Consider the following 21,980-nt stretch of genomic DNA (forward strand, 5'->3'; position numbering starts at 1 on the left):
GCTGGCTGTTGTGCCGACTGTCACGCCCGCAGGGCGCACACCTCGACAGCACAGATTGCCGGCACATTTGAAGGACTTTGTTGTAAGGACTTGGGTTGATGAGGACACCAACCAGTCTTAGTGGGGGCTGTGTAACGTGCCGACATAGTCGCCCCATAATGCCGTGCGGCGGGCGCACACTGTTGTACTGTATGTGTTATACCCTATGTGATGCACTAGCGCATGTTCCCTAACGATGGTCCTTATGGTTCTAAGTACCTGTTGTTGTTATGTGTTGGGACAGAGGTTGTGCAGGTGTGTGACTGTAGCACAGTCTGATCGTGGTTACTTGCACCAGGGCATAAAGCCCGTGCCATTTTGTCAGTGTGTTGTGTTTAGTGTTTAATAAATAAGCCATAACAAAGATTCTTTTTATAATTCACATTTTTTTATTTTATTTTGACACACAATGCAACATAACAATGACATAAGTATCCATGTTTTCTCCAAATACCATATCACACAAGGACATTGTTACAAAGCACAAACACAAAACAAAAACAAACACAAAAAAACTAAAACAGACAATCACACAAACACAACACAGCAGCACAGCGATACAGATCACAATACCTCCTCCTCCCATGACACATACCATGATATACAGTACATTAGGTCTATCTTAACATCATTCCTACTTATCCCCCATCCTTAATATATGTCAGGAAACTATCCCACATAGCAGAGAACTTTGACACAGAGTCTCCCACCTTGGCCAGCATTAGTTCATAAGAGGCTGTACTCGTCATGAGCTCAATCCAGTCCTTATAACATGGCGCACTTGTAATCCTCCATTTCCTTAGAATAACTTTGGCTGCGTTAAGGGAGCCCGCGAGAGCTAGCCCCAACTGTGCCTTTGAAAGTCCAGCTGTTAGCACCGTTTTATCGCCAAGTAGGAATAAACGAGGTGAACTTGGCAAGGGCTGCTCCAGCCACTCTTCCATAGTCCCAATCACTCGAGCCCAAAAAGGGGAGACCAGTGGACAGTCCCACATGAGATGCAGAAAAGTACCCATGGAGCTCTTACATTTCCAGCACTCGTTACTTTGAATTAAACCAAGCCTCTTAAGTCTAACTGGAGTCCAGTAATATTTATGAATTATTTTATAGTGTATAAATTTGGTCTTTATATCTCTCACTGGCCAACCCATGTTATGCACAATATTCTCCCAAACCTCTTGTTCCATTTCAATGCCTAAATCCTTTTGCCATATAATCCTCAGATTTTCACTTTCACCATACAGAGCATTAGCAGCCATTTTATAGAAAACAGAAGATGACTGCACCATCTTGGGAAGCTTCAAGAAATTCTGCAGGACACTTTCAACTTGTGCTGTATTACAACCTGTAGATAATACACAACTGCGTAACTGAAGATATTTCCAAAAGTCCCCTTTATCATTTAGATTATATTTTTCTTTTAGCCCTTGAAATGAATACAATATTCCCTCCTCAAATATATCTCTGATGGTGGCAATTCCCTTAGTATGCCATGTTCTCCAGAAGACTGTCTTCTTCCCTATCTTAACCGCAGGGTTTTCCCAAATGGATGAATAACTCTGTTTGTATTGAGACATACGAAGCAATTTGTGGATTTTGTTCCAGACATCCCTTGAATGCTGAAGAATAGGATTAACTAGGTGGGCATTTGCTAGTTTTTGAGACAAAGCATCTATATAACTAAATGGGAAGGTCAGCGACTTCTCAATTTCCAGCCACCCCAATGTCGAGTCCCTCTCCGACCAGTGTTCACACAATCTGACCAGTTCAAAGGAGATATTATACAGCTCTATATTTGGCAAAGCCAGTCCACCTCTGTCCCTTGTAGTAAACAACTTATTCAAACTGATCCTGGGCTTCTTCCCATCCCATAGGTAATCCCTAACTATATCATTGTATTGTTTGATCAACGATTCAGGAATAGTCAAAGGAATCATCATAGATATATAGTTAATCTTTGAAGAGACCATCATTTTAACTGTATTTATTTTGCCCCATAGAGATAAATTTATCATTTTCCACTTGGCAAAGTTGGTCTTGATATTTTGAAGGACTGGATCCATGTTAATTTGTACAAGCGTCTGGAAGTCTGTGGTTAATCTAATGCCCAGATATTTCATTCCTGATGGTATCCAAGTAAATGGAAATGCCCCAATATCTGCAATTGAACAACCAACAGAGACAGGCATTACTTCTGATTTTTGCCAGTTGATTTTGTAACCTGACATTTTTGAGAAACTCTCAATAATATCCATAACACCTGGAATAGAAGAAGCTGGATCTGACAATATCAATAATATGTCATCTGCATACAGAAACATCTTATGCATTTGACCTCCCGCCATCACACCTTTAATATTTAAATCGTCTCTTATAGCCACTGCCAGTGGTTCTACAAACAAGGTAAACAGTAGGGGAGATAAAGGGTCACCCTGCCTAGTCCCCCGTCCTAAATGAAAGAAGGGTGACGTGGTACCATTAGTGAGAACAGCTGCCCGTGGTGCAGAATACAGAACCTTTACCCATTTGATAAATCCTTCCCCAAAGCCAAAGGCCTGTAAAGTATATATCAAATACCCCCACTCTACCCTATCAAATGCTTTCATGGCGTCAAGGGAAAAAGCAGCAATAGGAGCCTCCTTTTTGTGATTTATCCACATAAGATGTAATAGGCGTCTAAGGTTATCAGCAGATGATCTGCCTTTAATGAAACCAACCTGGTCCTCATTGATGATTTTTGGCAAAACTTTCTCAAGTCTCATTGCTAACACCTTAGACAATATCTTACAGTCCACGTTTTCTAAGCTAATTGGCCTGTAGCTACTTGGTTCATATGGGTCCTTTTCCTTTTTCAGTAATATAGTTATTACTGCATCATTGAAAGTAGGGGGCAGTAGCCCCACCTCCAGTGCTTCTGTGTAAACCTTCGTTAGAATAGGTGCCAGCAGGTCAATGTTGACCTTATAGTATAGTAGAGATTTCATTGTCAAGATAGCTGCTCTAACCTCAGATTCATCTACAGGTGCATCTAACATGTTTACTTGTGTTTGGGACACCTCGGGAATATCTATTTTAGAAAAGAAATCTGCATATTTAGCTTGATCTACAGACATTTCTGATCTGTATAAGTTCTCATAGAAATCCTTAAATATCCTATTAATTTCCACATTGTCCGTTAACACCTCCCCTTTATCATTATTGATGGCTGGAATTAAGAGGCTAGCATCCTTTCGCTTCAATTGTGTGGCTAACAGCTTGCCAGCTTTCTCTCCACTTTCATAAAAGTTGGTCTTTAACCTGAAAAGGGCATACTCTGCTTTCTTATTAAAAATCTCATTAAGCTGATATTTCAAATTACAGACTTCTTTAAATCTATGTTCACTATAACATTGTGCCAATTCAGTTTCCTTATTCTTAATCTGAGATTCTAGATCTTTAATCTTTAAATTGGCCATTTTCTTCCTATAACTGGACTGCGAGATGAGATATCCCCTGATATATGCCTTTGAGGCTTCCCACACACTTGCAATCCTCTTTGTTGACCCCACATTTAGATAAAAAAAGTCCCTAAGGTAGATGTCCAAAGACGTCTTAAATGTGGGGTCCTGGAGAAGAGAGGCATTTAGTCTCCATCTGTTTCCAGTAGACCTACTTGACTTCAGCTTTACAATCAACTCTACTGGAGCATGGTCAGACAGAGCTATAGCTCCAATCTTACAATCACCTACCATCTCAGTCGATTTTCTTGAAACTAGAAAATAGTCAATCCTTGAGTGCGATTTATGCACATGTGAAAAGAAGGTGTATTCTTTTTCTCTGGGATTGACCAACCTCCATATGTCTACCAGACCATGGTCCTTCATAATCAGCTGTATAGCCAATCTATCTTTTGGCACTGTTTTATGATAAGTTGTTCGATCTAGATGAGCATCTTGTACCTGATTAAAGTCACCTCCTATAACTGTCTGAGCATCATCAAGTTCTCCCAAGGTCTTATTAACCATGTGAAAAAAGTTGCTATCATCCCTGTTTGGGGCATAAACATTACAGATATTAATCTTTACACCATCAATGGCAGCGTGAATACAAATCATCCTGCCCTCATCATCTTTTTTCTGATTGAGCATCACTAAGTTTAACCTCTTGTGCACCAGTATTGCCACTCCATTTTTCTTACTACTGTACGAGTTATGAAATACCTGCCCTACCCAGTCTCGTTTGAGTTTATCTGCTTCTTTACCCTCCATATGAGTCTCCTGAATTAAAGCAATATCTGTTTGATGGGTTTTCAGATAGCTTAACCACTTCTTTCTTTTTACAGGATTCTGGGAACCATTGATATTCCATGTAATGATCTTTATAACTTTAGCCATTAGGTAATGCTAACATCATTTAGATGCATGTGTAACCATACAAGAGGAGAATGCCCATCTGCTTTCTGTGCTGTGCATGCTACATAAAACCTAATCCTACACTTAAAACAAAACTTAAAACACTTAACACTTAAAACAACCCCCAAGACCCTCCACCCCAATCCCTCAAAACTTCCTTTTGCAAAGAAATATCCCCACCCACACATGGTCCGTAAGGCGCAACAACCAGATGCCTCCAGACTCTGCCCAACCCCCTATCTTGATATGTCACCCCTGCAGTAAACATTTGCAAAATACTACCACTCTTAATACAACTCAAATTTTGCCCAGACATTATCATTGGCAAGCCATCACATTCTCATGTCAAACTGCTGCTGTTAGGCCTATAACCATACGAACACGAGCAGAAAAACAAATGAAAATAAGCTAAATGAAAACAAAATTGGGCTATATGTACCGAGCCTAATACTCACATTGGTCTTTGTAGCCAAGGCTACCGTTGAGCACACCATATGCGCTGCCTTTAGACCAAAAAAGAAAATAGAATCCAAGACCCAAGTCCATGCCAGAAGTAAAATAAATCCCTGTTCTGTCCTTTGTCTTCAGCTCAATATCCCATAGCAGATACAACTCCATAGAAACATATTCAAAAGTGACGCGCTCACTCCTGCAACTCCATCTTAGGTTTAATCGGAGCCGTCCTTCCCTGACTGCAGTCCCGCTTAGCAAAGCAACTCCAAAGCTCCGCTGGGTTCCGTAAAGCTCACCCTTTCTCCCTTCCACGTAAAACGAAGAACGGCCGGGAATGCCAATGTGAAACGAACATTCAGCTCGTGCAATTTCTTCATGACTTCGGTAAACTGCTTTCTTTTATCAGCGACCTCCTTGGTCATGTCAGGAAATACAGAGATGTTAGAATCGTTCCAATGAATTCCATCACCTACCCGAGCCTTTGCCTTCGCTGCTGCCCAAACACGTTCCTTCTCCAAAAGATTCTGAAAGCGGATAATGACTGGGCGAGGCGGCATATTTCCAGTTGGTATTTTGGATGAGGCTCGGTGTACCATTTGTAGCTCAGAGTCTGTTAAATCCACTTCCAAGGCCTCAGAGAAAAAGGACATCACACGCTCACGAAGTTTTGACGGACTTTCTTTATTTTCTTTCAGTCCAAAGATTCGTACATTGTGGCGCCTCTCTCTGTTGGCCATGTCGGTTATCATCCCACGGAGCTCTGAGCACTCTTTAGCACTTGTTTGAGCTAGCTGCTTCAGACCTTCATTTTCGTCTTCCAATACAGAAACACGACCTTCAGCCTCATTCAGTCGTTGAAAAATAGATACAACATCCGTTTTCATTTTACCTTGAGTAGTCTTGACATTTGTAACATCAGCTTGCAAGGTTGTTAAGGTGCCACTGAACCGGGCCATCTCATCCATCGCTTTCTCAAGTGCTGCCTGTAATTCAGCAAACCCAGGCGGTGTCATGGCAGTAACGGTTTTCGACTCCTTTGGCCCGGTCTCAGCCCCAATTGAGTCCTTGACTCCACTCCCTGTGTTAGCATGGCTCACGCCTTGCTTAGCAGCCCTCAGTTTCGAAGTTACACTCATAGTTATCTTGTTTTAACTTTTACTAAACGTTTAATTCACGTGTAGTAGTATTCCCGCATCTATTAAATACTATTAAACACTATTATGGGGTCAGTTGACGCATATATTCAGATTAATTTCGGGGGTTTGTGCAGAGCAGCTTTTTCACACGTCCATCTCGTTCCGCGGTCTCACGTGACTCCCATAACAAAGATTCCACGTTTCCGTGATTTGTTACAATATTCTTTCATACTCTTTCACAAAACACAAGTAAGATTCAAACTTAACCCTTTGTAGAATACGATCACAAATATGGGATTAGAATGTTGGTCATATTTGATGATGTAATAATGAACTCAAGCGACCATAAGAAATGGCAGTTATTGTAATCTAATCGAATGCAATCTGTACAGTGTAATTGTGGAATGACTCATGAAAAATACTTACTCCTCAAAATCTTGGGAATTTTGAAAAGATGCTAATCCTTCAAGAGGGAAATAATGTTGAGTGCGTGCAAGTTTACCTTCACAAAAAGCGAATAGCTGTGTGCGTTGACAGTGTGTGAGGTGGACCTGTACCAATCGAACCGAAGCACGGAGCCAAGAGGAGCATTGTGCTGTGTCACTGCAAATAGCGTCTCTGCATCGCACCACTCAGAGAGGCTGCATTTCAAATTCCTCCTGTCAGGGACAAAACACACACACAAACACGTGATATACAAAATGACATGCACAGTAAACATTAGTAAACACACAAACACGTGATATACACTGATGAGCCACAATATAACAGCAAACAATGAGCAGTAACAGTACAAAGGGCCTGCGAAACAAGAGGGGCTATAGAAGGTAGGGAAGTATAATAGGATATAAACATATAACAAGTGAATTATGAATTAGTAAACATTAAATATTAGCCATGTGGGACAGGGGGTTCATATGCTACTGCTACAGACTGGCTGCTACATATCTTGCTGCCAGTCTACGGCAGTCCTGAATTCTGGAATATTTGTATTATTTTGGCAAAATCTCTCTCTCTCACTCACTCTTTCTCACAGAGTCACACACACACACACACATAGTGGAGGTAAAAGTTCAAACAAGCTGAGGTTGGCAGCCACAGAATGAGAGTAATTCTTAAAAAATCTACTTTCTTAAAGTCAGCAGTATGACATCATTTTGCATTTGCATTGGGCAGGGTTACATAATCACCTCCATATCTTCATCACTATGATCTTGTTCACACTTGACTAGATCCTACCTGAGTGCCTCGCTGTTTGTGGCGTTCCTCCACTGCGGCTGAACTGTTTCACTCTTGAGCACAACACTCTTGAGCCTACTCGAGTCAACTCTCCAGTCCTGAATCCAAAACCAGCACAGTACAAGAACAGCCGGCACCAGCCAGAGGCACTTTTGAGTGCATCTTAGAGGGGCCATCTTGAAATCAGTCACGCACCCACAAACCAAGCTTCTTTGAGTCCTGAGCTGAGTACCAGTACAGCACTGGCGAACTCCAAATCAATATTCCAACTGCAAGCAAGAAGCACAAGGTAACAGATATAGCTTCCCAGCCTGGCAGATGACTTTCTTAACTTTTCACTGCCTAAATTTCAAACTTTTGGAAGGCAAAATGACAAAGGTAGAAGGCGAAAGAGCAGAAGGCAGATGTATAGTTGTAGCAGTCTTCCACGCAAGCACAAACCCACACGTCACCAAACCCGATCAAAGTGTGTCAAACCCGATCAGTAACTGCCAGACTGAGGTGTCGTTGTCTGGAGCTTACTGTTTAACCTACTACGACAGAGACGAAAACAGGAACTAGTTGACAAAGAGGAGGAGTGTTACGAGGACTATGTCACTCAACAGAAAAGTTTGTGGTCGACAGATGTTGCAGTGCTGTAGGCTTTCATAGTAGGCAATGTAGGCTTTGAAGTCAATGACAACTTGTGCACAATGTCGCAAAAAAAGAAAATCCATTTTCTAACATTACATCAATCAATGTCAATCAATGTCCGAATAGTAAGTATGACACTAAAAATGTAACTTCATGAATACAGGTAAAAAATAATGTCTCTAGCCCCATGATTAAAGAAACTACAGCTAATTAGGTCTAACAATCGTCATTGACATATCCGTTTAATAATTAAAATGCTTAAAACGTTGCCTTGTCTCTGTCAAATACAATTGTTTTCTGATATGATGCAGTTTGTTATCACAGTTATGGTTAGAAATATTTTACAAAGTACCTTCGGATATTTCCACACGTTTTAAGACTAAACATCCAGCTACCAATACAGCCCAACACATAGCTCCTCACAAAGCACACAGTGGGAAAAATATGAACAATTACAGCAACACATGCTACCAATCTGGCCAAGGTGAGTTCACCACTCAGACTCCTGTTAAGACAAGAAACAGAGTTCAAATGGGACACAGCACACGAGAGAGCGTTTCAGCAGATGAAAGAGACTATCACAGCTGGATAGGCCAGTGCTAGCCTATCTCGATTCCTGAAAAGGAAGTGACGCTCCAGGTTGACGTGTAGAAAAATGGCTTGGGGACAACTATCATGCAAGAAGGCAGACCAGTTGCATACGCATCCAAGCTGCTTAACAGCACAGAGCAGAACTACGCCAAAATAGAAAAGGAGCTTTATGCAGTCCTATACGGGGTGTACGAGATTCCACAAATACCTCTATGGACGACATGGAATCACACCACAAGCCACTGGAGACAATACTCCGCAAGCCCCTAGCCCTAGCACCACCGCGTCTACGGCACATAATACTCGCACTGCAGAAATACAGCATAACCCTTATCCACAGACCAGGCCAAGAGATCCCTGTGGCCGACACGCTGTCAAGAAAATCCATGAATGACACGGACAGTTCACTATCTGAGGCTATGGAGACCCAGGTACAGACATCAGCGCAGCTCTGGTGAGTGCAGACAGGCTAGAGGACATCAAGGCCGCCACAGCTCAGGACGAGCAGCTGTCCACCCTCAAACAGGTAATTCGGTCAGGCTGGCCGTAGACGAGTCACCCATGAATCAGTGAATACTGGAACCACCATGATGAAATCACAGAGGCTGATGGATCCTCCTAAGGGGTGAGAATATAATCATTCCACACAAGCTCAGAGCAGACATGCTTCATCGCATACATACAGGACACTTTGGGGTGGAGAAAAGCAAACACAGAGCAAGAGACATAATGAATTCAAACAGTTTCCCTAGTCCTGGGGTTTAAGTTACGTCACATCGAGCCCACATTATCCCCAGAGCAACGGTCTGGCTGAAAAGACCGTTCTGACGGCAAAGCGGATCCTCACAAAGGCCAGAGAAGAAAGATCACTACCTCGGCCTGCTGGAGTACAGGAACACACCAGTCGATGGCCTCAAATCTCCAGCCAAACTCCTGATGAGCTGCAGACTGCACTCCATCCTACCCACAACAGCACTACAGCTACGACCTCCGGTAACCCCCCAGGAGGCAGTGCGAGCAAGGAGAGAGAAATGCCAGCAGCGCCAGCAACAGCACCACAACAGGTCTGATAGGCCCCTGTCAACACTGCCCGCTGGAATCAAATTCACAGCTTGAATGGATGAATGCCCATCCGCTTCCAGCAGGGAGATGGTAGGTGGAAACCAGCAACAGTCATCCAACCCGCAGAGACTCCACAAAGCTACCCCGTCACAACCAGCGATGGACAGAGGTTCAGGCGCAACCGACGGCACCTTCTCGACACCCGAGACGACAAACACACAGCAGCCTGAGATCAGCGATGATGATCAGGCCACTGGAAAATGGGAACCAGGGGAACAGGAGCCCCACCATGGATCTGTATGCGAACCAAAACACCATGAGCCTTGTCCACACACGAGGTATAGTCGTATCATTAAGTCAAGGCAAGTCATCGACTTATAATTGATTGTAAAAGGTGTAGGCTGATCACTGCCCTATTGGGGAAAAAAAATTTTATGTGAAGTCTACTCAGGTTGAAGTCTACTCACCTTATATTGCTGTAATTAACATGCTGCTGTGAAAACAGTTTACTTCTTTTATCAGGTATTGTTTACCTAAGTTCACCCTTACAATGTTGATTATTGTTACCTTTACAGTATCTCAGGACACCGGTGGAAATGCAAGGGGACATTTTGATGTAAATCATTTTAGTTTTAATTGATTATTCAAGTCATTTGTTTCTATAAATTTGTTCACATGGTTAAAAAATGCAAGGGGACATTTTTGTGCCCTTGCATTTATAAAAAGATATGAAAACTAAAAACTTCTAGCCCACACTGTGTTACCTGTCACTATTGTCACATAAGATTGTACGGTTATGTCTTAACAGGAGGTTTTTACATATATGTTGACATTTTTTGTTGAATGGAGATGTAATGTTTAGCACTGCCATAAGCCGGGCAGCAGATTGTTCCATGCACGGCCTGAGGAATAAAAAAAGCACTCAATAGAACTCCCAGACACTGCGTATACCAGGTGGTATTTATTTAAGTCAGAACATGATCTAAATATCACAATAGGCTACCTCATATTCAAGAGTTTATGCCGTAAATAGAATATGGAAACGACATGAGTTGCTTCCTAACTACTTCATAAAAATAGACCAATAATTTGGAAAAATCAGATTTGGAAATTAATTCAGTGTTCTGAATATTGATGTATACCTGTATATAAACGCGCTCAGTGTTCACCTATGCTTAATATTTAAATGTATAAATATATATATACTGTATATACTGATGTAAATAAGCTCAAACCTGAGTGTGCATTCTCCTTTCCTGTGTGAGTCTTTCCGAGAACAGGGTGTTCCAAATTGTGAGATCTTATTTATTATAATGGCATGGCACACGAGGAGTTAGATTAATGATTAATGAATGAACAGTTTATTGATATGAAAATATCTTTACAGGGTCAACCTTTGCACTGTTGTTGTAGCGAAACAATCTCTTCTAAGCTTAGAGTTGATAATGAGTTAACAATGAGAGTCAGATGACTGAATGCGATGAACTGAAGTTTATTCTATCGTACAGACTTTCATCCAATTGGAGTGGTGGTCCATGGAGCATTTCTGTCAAAAATCAGTGCACTTAACTTCTTATACGACATTTTCTGTCACTATGCTTTTCCAATCAAAAACTAAAAACATAAAAGTTGAGCCAATCAGAATATTTTGCTCAAACCTATACATTTATCCAAGTTTAACCAATCAGAATGTTCTTCTCATTAATTGCCGAAGCACCTTTCAAAATAATGACGACTTATAATGAGCAGATGTGTCCTTATTGATGTTTTCAACATTCCCGGTTATGTGTCAAATCTCTGTTTACAATTGTTTTAGGAACTTCTGCCTGCCCTTGACTAATTCAGCATCCCCTATGCATAAACCCTCTAATTCAGGGGTTTTCAACAGGGGGTCCGTGGCCCCCTGGTGGTCCGCGGCGGCATTGCAGGGGGTCCGCGACATGAGCCTATGTTGATCAGTTCACCATTGAATTTTTTTATTTTTATAAATTCGCTTTGATATTTCAACACATTTCCAGATTACTCTTGAATATCGTGAAAATATCGTCTTATAGGCAGAATATCTGTGCAGGGGGAGGGGGCGTGGCAGCGGCTAGCGATGTACCCTGATAATTTCACATATTTAAGTGTTATAGGCAGAATATCTGTGCAGGGGGAGGGGGCGTGGCAGCGGCGGTTACAAACACGCACGCGCATGCAGGCACATCAGTGGGCCGCAAATTACTTTCTTGTCAGAATGGTGGTCCCTGGGACAAAACCAGTTGAAAACCCCTGCTCTAATTCATATTTGGCTATCCCTGAAAGCCTGAATCTGTGAAAACTGCACTGTCATTGTTTTAGAAAACAGGCCTCTCTGTTTGACCTGACATTCATCTCTGCACGTAGACCTCTCTGCCTGATCTTACATGTCGCTTGTTTTTGCAAAACTGCTCCATGTTCACCACACCACTGTATTAGAACCATGCTATTTTTCTACACTGTACACCTGGAATTCGTCCATCGTGTTTGACTTCAATCAGTAACTCTCTGGTCATCACATTTTGCCTGTGAAACTGCAAAGTAATTTAATGGGTGTGCTATGCAACGAGTACGATATTTGTAGTGTTGTTGCACTAGCTATTGGCTCTATCCTTGCGCCCCTGGTGTAATTTATGACAGGCTGGCCCTCAATATTTTAATTTTAATGTCTTTTTTGTGTAATAAATGGACATATCATTTTTCATATACCCGCCTCTGTAAAATCCTTAAAGAACTATGTGACAGGGAGTAAGAAGGCTTTTAATGATGAGGGCAATTCTGGCGTTTATGAAAGTTTTCTTATCTGTGATTCATTCTTGGATAAGAACATGATTTAAGGATTTACCTTTCTCCTTGGCATGTTTCTCTTCTCCTTCCTTTATTTTTTTCTTAAATTAGAAATATATTGTGCAAATGGATGGCTATCATTATTTCTTTCGTCGAAGTTGCTTGTACACACACACACACTAACCATACGCCTCAATGTGCTAGCATGTTCTGACAACACCAAGGAGGTACGTAGCCTACCCCTACCCCTTCCTTTTTCGATTTTTGACTCATTTTACCCGTATGTTAGATTTATTTATTTAATGTCAAAATATTAGTTGGAGATATAGAAGGGGGCGCAAAAAGCTCTGCCTCTGAGAGGCGCCCTAGGCAACCGCCTATGTCGCCTGTAGGAAAGACCGGCCCTGTTCTATTTTATGATATCAATAATCTCAGACAATATTCCGCTGTTACAGACACGTGATTCAAATAATCTTAGCTGTTGCAAAGGGGTCTGCTTCTCCACCCATCCACTGGGGGCGCCGAGTTTAATGATCCCACTTACTCGGATGTCCCTCACAGCTTGTCGTAGTCCAGGAACAAGGGTTTCACAATTGAACCGGCGTGACTTTCACAGGCTGACATCCATTCACGGTTGTGTAAAGGTGGCCCAATCTGCCCTGGTTTAATAGCCAAAATGAGAGTCCTAAAAGCAGGTTTAACCTTATCTCAACGGCATTTAAAGAAGCCCGGAACATTAACTGTGAAACAGGTAACGTTACAACAATTTGTCTTTTTTTGCCAGTGTTATCAGCCAGCTAGTCTGCTAACAACGTTAACGTTACTTGGTGAACTGGCTGACTGTAATACTGGCTAGCTAGCTGGCTATATTAACTTTCTAATAGCATAATATTCAGTAGTTGTCATCTGTAATAGTGTCTGTAATACTATTGCTTTTACACATTTGTGTACTGTTGCGGTTTCTGACAGGTTCTATTAAATAGTTGTCGGTCATGTTCCTCTGGCCTCATTCCCAACGAGAGAATACGCAATATTGGCATCTCTGCACATATTGACTCGGGGAAGACCACTCTTACCGAGCGAATATTATACTACACCGGACGGATAGCTGAAATGCACGAGGTAAAACGTATAGTGTTTATTCAGTTCATTCATTCATCTGCTGGGTGAAGAGGTACATTCACCTGGTGTTTAATAATATCAACACTACGTGATCCTGATGCCCTGTGTTATCCTTCAGGTGAAGGGCAAGGACGGGGTCGGGGCTGTCATGGACTCCATGGAGTTGGAGAGACAGAGGGGAATCACCATTCAGTCGGCCGCCACATACACCATGTGGAACGATTACAACATCAACATCATTGATACTCCCGGTAGGTTGGAAGCCAAACTCTATGGGAGAAAAATGCATCATTACCTTACACGTTGGTTGTCATCAAAGCCCTGGTCATCTTTTCGTTCATCTCGCCGTCTTCCCTCATACCTTCATCTCATATTGTAATGTTCCTTCTACATGTATCCCCCCTGTATAGGTCACGTTGACTTCACCATTGAGGTTGAGCGCTCCTTGCGGGTGCTGGACGGAGCGGTCCTGGTTCTGTGTGCGGTGGGAGGGGTGCAGTGTCAGAGCATGACAGTCAACAGGCAGATGAAGCGCTACAACGTGCCCTTCCTCACCTTCATCAACAAGCTGGACCGCATGGGATCCAACCCAAACCGAGCCCTGCAGCAGCTCAGGTGAACTGATGCCCTCAGTATATGTGCTCATCATACATGTGTTCATCATACACATGCTCATCATACATGTGCTCATCATACACGTGTTCATCATACACTTGTTCATCATACATGTGCTAATTTAGCAGACATTTTTATCCAAAGTGGCTTACAGTACAGCTTTGATGAAATCCATATGCATCTATGCACTCCAGCACTATCATCACTGTATTTAGTGGCAGGGTATTCTGGGCAAGTTCAAGGTGTCGCAGATTGTACGTAGATAGCATCACCCTATTTAGCTCATAGGCAGCCTACTGCATGTACTTCAGACATCTGGAGCAGAAGTGCATTATTCTCAAGAACTCCCTTGGTGTGTGCTCGCATTCAGTGTACTGCAGGTTGTTTAATGAAAGTTCAAACGAAAATGTTATTTACATTGTGTCTTCACAACGCTTTAAGAGTGACATATTTGCTGTTAGTCCTGAGGTATTTTATGTTATGACATGAAAATCCACATACTGTACCTGTGGTATTTTATGTTGTATGACGTGAAAGGAAATCTACACACTGTACCTACTTTACCCACTGAACGTACTCTCCTTTTGTCACTCAGGACCAAGCTTAACCACAACGCTGCCTTTGTGAACATCCCCATTGGCCTGGAGGGCAATCTGAGGGGCCTTGTGGACCTCATCGAGGAGCGCAGTATCTACTTTGAAGGGCCATTTGGGTGAGCAGCGTGTGTGGTGATGAAATGTGTAGCCATCACTGAATTGATTGAGAGTGTTGTCAATAATGCAAGCCAATGGGCTATGACATATGTAGCTTTTACGAAATATATAAATTAAAAAAAGGGTGATGTTAATTATATATAATATTAATATTATTTATAATAAAAATAATGTATATAATATATATAAATTAAAGAAAGGGGTATATCAATAATACACTCAAATCTGTAGCCCTGACAAAATGGGTAGCAATCACTAAATAGTTTGAGAGTGGTGTCAATACAGACTAATGGACTATAACAAATGTAGATCTTACAAAATAGATAAATGGAGAAAGAATGATGTCAGTAATACACTCAAATCACGTGTTTTGGTTGAGTTTCTGCAATGGGTAGGTAGAATTCATGTAATGATTAGTACATGCAGTGGATAAGGCAACCATATCACTGTGCTTGTTATGAAACTCCACATTATAACAGTGTTAAGGTTATGAAACTCCACATTGTGTTATGAAAGGGGTTGACAACATACAGTGTAAAAATACGAGACACCTTTACCATGTGTACCCATGTCTCATTTTCTAGTCAGAGTATGCGTTATGATGAGATCCCAGCTGAGATGCGCGCCGAGGCTGCCGACCGCAGGCAGGAGCTGGTGGAGTGTGTGGCCAACGCGGACGAGACCCTGGGAGAGATGTTTCTAGAAGAGAAGATCCCCACCGTTGGTGACCTGAAGGTCTTATTTCACACTCCTTTTGCCTGTTGGTGTAGCTGTATTATAAAACGATCTGTTGCATGACATTGTACATTTTGTGCCAGACAGTCTATAAGTGTTCCTTTGAATGCATTGATATATTTGCCAACATTAAGACCCTCTGTGTTTCTTGGTGGAAATGAATGTGGGGAAAGATCCCTGAGGTGTGATCATATCTATGGACTTAAAGCCAAATTTCTAGCCAAGCCTACATATAGCGGAATACTTGACAACGTGAAATGTCCTGTGGTGTAATTATTATTTCAATATAATGTAATGTGGTATCTATTTGGCTGAAACAGAGTTTTGACATCATTGTTTTTGCACCATTGACGCATGAACACTTATCCACGTCTAGCTGCAGCAGCATGTAACGTCCCTCTCTCCACTCCTCTCTCTCTCCACTCCTCTTTCACTCTCTCCACTGTCTCCTCTCTCTCCACTCTCTCCTCTCTCTCCACTCCTCTCTCTCTCCACTCTCTCCACTCCTCTCTCTCTCTCCACTCCTCTCTCACTCCTCTCTCTCCAGGCTGCCGTGCGTAGGGCCACTATCCAGCGCAACTTCTCCCCAGTGCTGGTGGGCAGCGCCCTGAAGAATAAAGGAGTCCAGCCTCTCCTGGATGCCGTGCTGGAGTACATGCCCAACCCCACCGAGGTCAACAACTACGCCATCCTCAACTCAGAGTGAGTTCAGCTACAGAAACACAGGAAGGAGCACACAATGTCATGTCACGTCACGGGTCGCTCTGTAAATAGGCACCTACAGAAGCCTACGTAGCCTTCTGACAAGTGTTTTCCGTTAAGACGGAAGATTTTTGCAGTGTTTATGTCTTAAGTCCAATTTTTTTTTTCTTCCAACAAGGGATTCAATTGAAGGCACTAAACTGCGGATGGACCCTACCCGAGATGCATCCAAGCCATTTGTGGGCCTGGCCTTCAAGTTGGAGGTGAGTTTGCACAGGTCCATACAGGTTTGCACACAAGGCGAAGGAGAATTAACACAGGTCCAAACTGAACACACATTGCACCACTGTGTCCTTAACTCTTCCTCTTCCTGCTCTTCTCCTACGGTGTGGTAGGCCGGGCGTTTTGGTCAGTTGACCTACATGCGTGTGTACCAAGGCTGCCTGAAGAAAACCGAGTACATCTACAACACACGCACCAACAAGAAGGTCAGGGTTCAGAGGCTTGTACGGCTGCACGCTGACCAGTTGGAGGTGAGTGCAGAAGAGTGTGGATGACGCACTTCAAGGCAGTTTTCTTCTCAACAGGGAGGCCCGCAGGGAAGCTTTTCCTTGGGCTTTCAAGGTGTAATCATTTCCATGACAATTGGCCTGAGGTGTATAGGCCCAGGTCCAGTTTTTAACAGTTTCTGTTCTGTTTCTGTGAAGAGTTTTACTCTTGAGGGTCGAGATGCCTACTGAGTGCTTTAATGGCTTCTGACCACATCATAAACCCTGGGAAAGGTGCCTTTTGAAACTGTTGTGCTAGGCGTTAAGCGAAATTTATGCTACTCCAATTTCACGGAGTCGGACACAGGGAACGCCTCTCCGATTTTAACCGCTCTCTCCGAACCCTCTCCGAGCACCTCGGAGAGGCTGTCGTGCACCTACTAATTTTTCTAACTTCCCGTACGAGGTTTGCTCGGAGAGGGCTCGGAGTAGCATAAATTAAGCTTTAGGGTGCTCTTTAAGGTGTAGTTGGACAATGAGTGATAGTTTCATGGGACTGCACTAAATTGTTTTTATGTGTGTATTTCTTCTCCTCTGAAATGCAGGATGTGGATGAGGTGTATGCTGGCGATATCTGTGCCCTGTTCGGGATCGACTGTGCCAGTGGAGACACCTTCACTGCCCGCACTAGTGCCAACCTATCCATGGTACGCATGGTTTTTCTGTGTAAAGTGAAGTTGTGGGCATTGATCTATTGTATTAGAAAGGATGGTGCGTGAATGATCGATATGGAAATGTTTTAAATAATCTGTGTTTCCTCTTCTCCTGTTTTGGCCTGTAGGAGTCTATTCACGTCCCCGACGCTGTGATCTCAATGTCCATGAAACCCGCCGTCAAGGCAAGTACTGGGGGCCTGTTGAGAACACATAGTACAGGCACACACACACAAAGACATTTTGGCTTATTGTATCTGCTGCCTGTTCTTTGACATTTAGAATGACATGGACAAGTTCTCAAAAGGCATCAACCGCTTCACGCGTGAGGACCCCACCTTCAGGGTGCACTATGACACGGAGAACAAGGAGACCATCATCTCTGGCATGGGAGAGCTCCACCTGGAGATCTACTCACAGGTACCAGACCACCTTAGTTCCCCCCACACAGCACTGTGTTCTGGTACCAGAACCCCCTTAGTTCCCCCACACAGCACTGTGTTCTGGTACCAGACCACCTTAGTTCCCCTACACTGCATTGCATTGTGGTACAAGAACCCCCTTAGTTCCCCTACACAGCACTGTGTTCTGGTACCAGAACCCTCAGCTCCCATGCAAGTCAGAAAAGTGTGCATTTTTGAAAAAACAACAAAAACCATTCCACATTTTGAGAGGTCTGAACATGACTGAATTTTTTGGGGATATTAATGCATGTACTCCTGCGAGTAAACAAATGTGGTAACATGCAACATATTCCCTTTAACAATGACATGCCATTATAGATATGTTCTGTCCAAACCCATCCCTTTTTTGTGTCTTTTCCACTTTCCATTCTGTACAAGATTTCCATCTTAGCGAGACAACTGGATATGGAAATATTTTGTGTGTTCTAGTGCTTAGCCTCACTTTAATCACTGTGTGTGTGTGTGTGTGTGTGTGTGTGTGTGTGTGTGTGTGTGTACACAGAGAATGGAGAGAGAGTATGGTTGTCCGTGTGTGATGGGCAAACCCAAAGTGGCCTTCAGAGAGAGCGTCACTGGATCTGTGCCGTAAGTTGTTTTATTTTGACAAATGAAAAATTGAAGAAGGAAAAAAAATGAAAAATATAGTATCATACTGGACTCAGAGTGATTTATAGATAGATAGATAGATGGATACTTTATTAATCCCGAGGGAAATTAGGTAGGACATTTATAGCATCAGTCATATGCCCTTTGTCATCAAAGCTGCTCGTAGCGAATCTGCCCCTGTACTGATACACCTGTGTACATTCACCTGCAGGTTTGAGTTCACGCACAAGAAACAGTCAGGAGGCTCGGGTCAGTACGGTAAAGTTGTTGGAGTTCTGGAGCCGCTGGACCCAGAGCACAACACCAAACTGGAGTTTGAGGACCGCACCATTGGAACCAACGTCCCTAAGCAGTTTGTGCCGTCTGTGGAGAAGGTAAGGCAATGTGTGGAGCCATCACTGAACAAATTGTAGCGTTCTGGGATTACACTGATTTGATACTCATACCATTCTGAAACTGTAACAAGTAATGTCCTTTATGTCTTAGATCTGTCTAATCTGATCTGATCTTAGAAGTTTCTGGCCATTTACACAAAGGTTCATTTCCAAGTCTAACTGGACTCATCCTAATCTGTAAAAACAGTAACCTACATATGTTTTCTGTCACTGGCCATGTAACTGTCTCGTAGTCATCTTATCGTGGCTCTGCCTCTCTAGCCTGTTCTCTATGCTGTCGTCTGAGTATTTAGGACGACGCCACAAATAGAATCAAAAGCCACCCTGGTTCAGACCTCACTGGGTGTCTGACAAAACAGTGGCCGCCAGTAAAGTACCTAATGGAAACTTTTAAGTGCTAATATTTTCCTTTCCCTCTGTCCTTCTCCAGGGCTTCAGGGACGCATGTGAGAAAGGCCCTCTGACGGCACATAAGATCTCTGGTGTGAGGTTCGTGTTGGAAGACGGAGCCAATCACATGGTCGACTCCAATGAAATCTCCTTCATCCGTGCTGGGGAAGGTGCTCTCAAGCAAGGTGATGATCGGACTTGTTTACCCTCTGTAGCGAAGGGAGAGCGTGGTCAACCCGACCCGGACTTAAACCCGGGCCTACAGGGTGCCAAACCCTCACTGCTTTGAATAGCTGACATGTCCACTAGAAGTTGTCTTATTTAATAAACTAGGAAACCCACTTGGGGTCCATATCCCTTGGGAAGATGGTTCGCAGGACCCCTTGAGTATTTGGTCTATATATATTGTATAAATAGGGAAAGATTTAGTGGATGTGGCTTAACATACATTTTTGCTACGCTTACAAGCAGTGTAGTTCAATGCTAGACCTGACATCTCACCCTAAGACTATTTTAGAATGTGATCACACAATTATCATTATACTCTTTATACTTTATGAATATTAATTATTTCCCTCATCGCAGCTATGGACGATGCTAACGTGGTGATTCTGGAGCCGATCATGTCTGTGGAGATCGTGGCACCCAATGAGTTCCAGGGGCCAGTCATTGCCGGGGTCAACCGTCGCCATGGTGTCATCACAGGACAGGATGGATTGGAAGACTACTTCACTCTCTATGCCGATGTAAGTCGGGCTACAGAACTAGAAAAAGAACAGACAAGACTAGAACAGACCAAATGTGCTCGCGTGCGGCTTACAGCTATATAACGGCCATCAGGCACCTCAGTGAAGTAGGAAGTTATGAACATGGAGGAACAGTGAACAGTGTATATGTGTGTGTGAATATTTTATACTTAAGCAATATAGTACGAGTGCGAGTGGGGTAGGTAAGGGATATTCCCACGGGTGGTGTTCGGCCGTAGCCACGAGGCCGGAGGCCGAGTGGCGCAGGCAACAACACCCGTGGGAATATCCCTTACCTACCCCACTCGCACGAGTACTATATTGCTTTTATAAAACAATTTTATAGTCAACCAATTAACATTTAAACACGAAGTTATTGATTAAAAAATGTTTATTTCACCATTGTTTCTCCACAACAAAAAAATAGTTCCATTGTCAACGTCTTTTGGAATTATAAGAACTTTGAATTAACGGTTATCGCTTAATTGTATCAACGTGCTATAGAATGTTTCATCGCGGAGTGATTTATTATTAGCTGTGAAAAGTCCGAGTTGGGATGTCCTGGGATATTCCAACTCATGGAACGTCTCTCGTCCAATCAGAAACAGCTAAATAATTCAATAGAACCCAATTGTTTTATAAATGTATATACACACTAGTTGCATGGTGGTAGTCTCTCTGTTTACTTCATCCACCTCACAAATTCATGCAAGAATAACAACATGGTACACCAGTGCTTGAAAACAGAACTGCAGTCTCAAACTAAATATATGACCCTTAACCGAGTACAGATCTGAACACCCTGACCTGAATAATCCTCTTTGATTCCAGATTCCCCTGAATGACATGTTCGGCTACTCCACAGAGCTGCGGTCCGGCACAGAGGTAAACTCCCCTGCACCACAGCCAGCACGCCGAACAAAGATGTCTCTGAGCAATATGTTTGATGCAGTTAAACTCTAACATTCCCATTATTGAGTTAGCTTCCATTTTGAGACTGACAACACATTATTTTCTCCTCTTTCTCTGTCCGCCTCCTCCCCTTGCTCTTCTCTCTCTCTCTTCTCTCTTTGGGACTGACATCTCTTTTTCTCTCTTATGCTTTCTTTCTTCTCCTCCACTTCACTCTCTGGTCTCCAGGGGAAAGGAGAGTACACTATGGACTACAGCAGATACCAGCCCTGTCTGCCAGTCGTCCAAGAAGAGCTCATCAACAAACATCTGGAGGCAACAGGACAACTTCCTGCCAAGAAAGGCAAATGGAAAAACTGAGCCTGAGGCCAAATACACACACTCACACACACACACACACACACACACACACACACAAACAGTGCTCTCAAAGAAACATTTGGCATAGCTGTCTCGTTGAAGGGCCTCAGTTGCCAGTGACGGATTCAACTTCAGTTTTTCATTTTATATAACAAGGACAGTGAGGATGGGGCTATTGAGTTAAGATGTGTGAGTTAAGATAATACATGTTTTCTCTTCATTCATATCTGCACCTACCCTGCCGTCATCCCTTGTCCCAGGTCATCAGTAGTTAACAGCATGGGTATCAGAGACGGCCCCGCTGATCAAAAAGCAAAGCTCATACCAGATGAGCTTGAAGTCAAAACTTCATCACTACACACAGAGATGATTTTTCTTCCTCCCGTCTCCTATGTTTCTCCCTGTCCTTTTTCACCCACAGAGTAATTTATAAATTTTTAGACTTTCCTCTATCAGACCTGTATGGCTGCTGCTCCCCTCTGGACGGGATTACACCTGGACAGAGGGGTGGACGTGGGCTTGTACAGTGGATTGCTTTTGTACTGTGTACAGCGGATGTTGATGATAAAGCAAGTGTAATTAAAGACTGTTTTAATTACATTACGTTTTGTGTGTCCTAGTACATTACTGTCAGCACTGACTCTCTCTCAAGCACTGAGTGCGATTGCAT

At 42.9% G+C, this 21,980-nt stretch overlaps 1 protein-coding gene across 1 annotated transcript; it reads left to right on the top strand.

The window, feature by feature from the left end:
* The first annotated feature begins 12,665 nt into the window (after positions 1–12,665).
* Positions 12,666–21,913, top strand: gfm1 (G elongation factor, mitochondrial 1). The gene is made up of 18 exons (XM_012838424.3): positions 12,666–13,100; positions 13,319–13,471; positions 13,590–13,722; positions 13,882–14,086; positions 14,682–14,798; positions 15,384–15,534; positions 16,082–16,236; positions 16,415–16,499; positions 16,632–16,769; positions 17,330–17,431; positions 17,566–17,622; positions 17,720–17,857; positions 18,404–18,486; positions 18,719–18,881; positions 19,333–19,477; positions 19,878–20,038; positions 20,870–20,923; positions 21,179–21,913. The coding sequence occupies exons 1-18, from the start codon at positions 13,026–13,028 to the stop codon at positions 21,308–21,310; spliced, it is 2,247 nt and encodes a 748-aa protein (XP_012693878.2). The 5' UTR covers positions 12,666–13,025; the 3' UTR covers positions 21,311–21,913.
* Positions 21,914–21,980: the final 67 nt, after the last annotated feature.

The sequence above is a fragment of the Clupea harengus genome, chromosome 9 (genome assembly GCF_900700415.2).
Source record: "Clupea harengus chromosome 9, Ch_v2.0.2, whole genome shotgun sequence".
NCBI classification, from domain to species: domain Eukaryota; kingdom Metazoa; phylum Chordata; class Actinopteri; order Clupeiformes; family Clupeidae; genus Clupea; species Clupea harengus.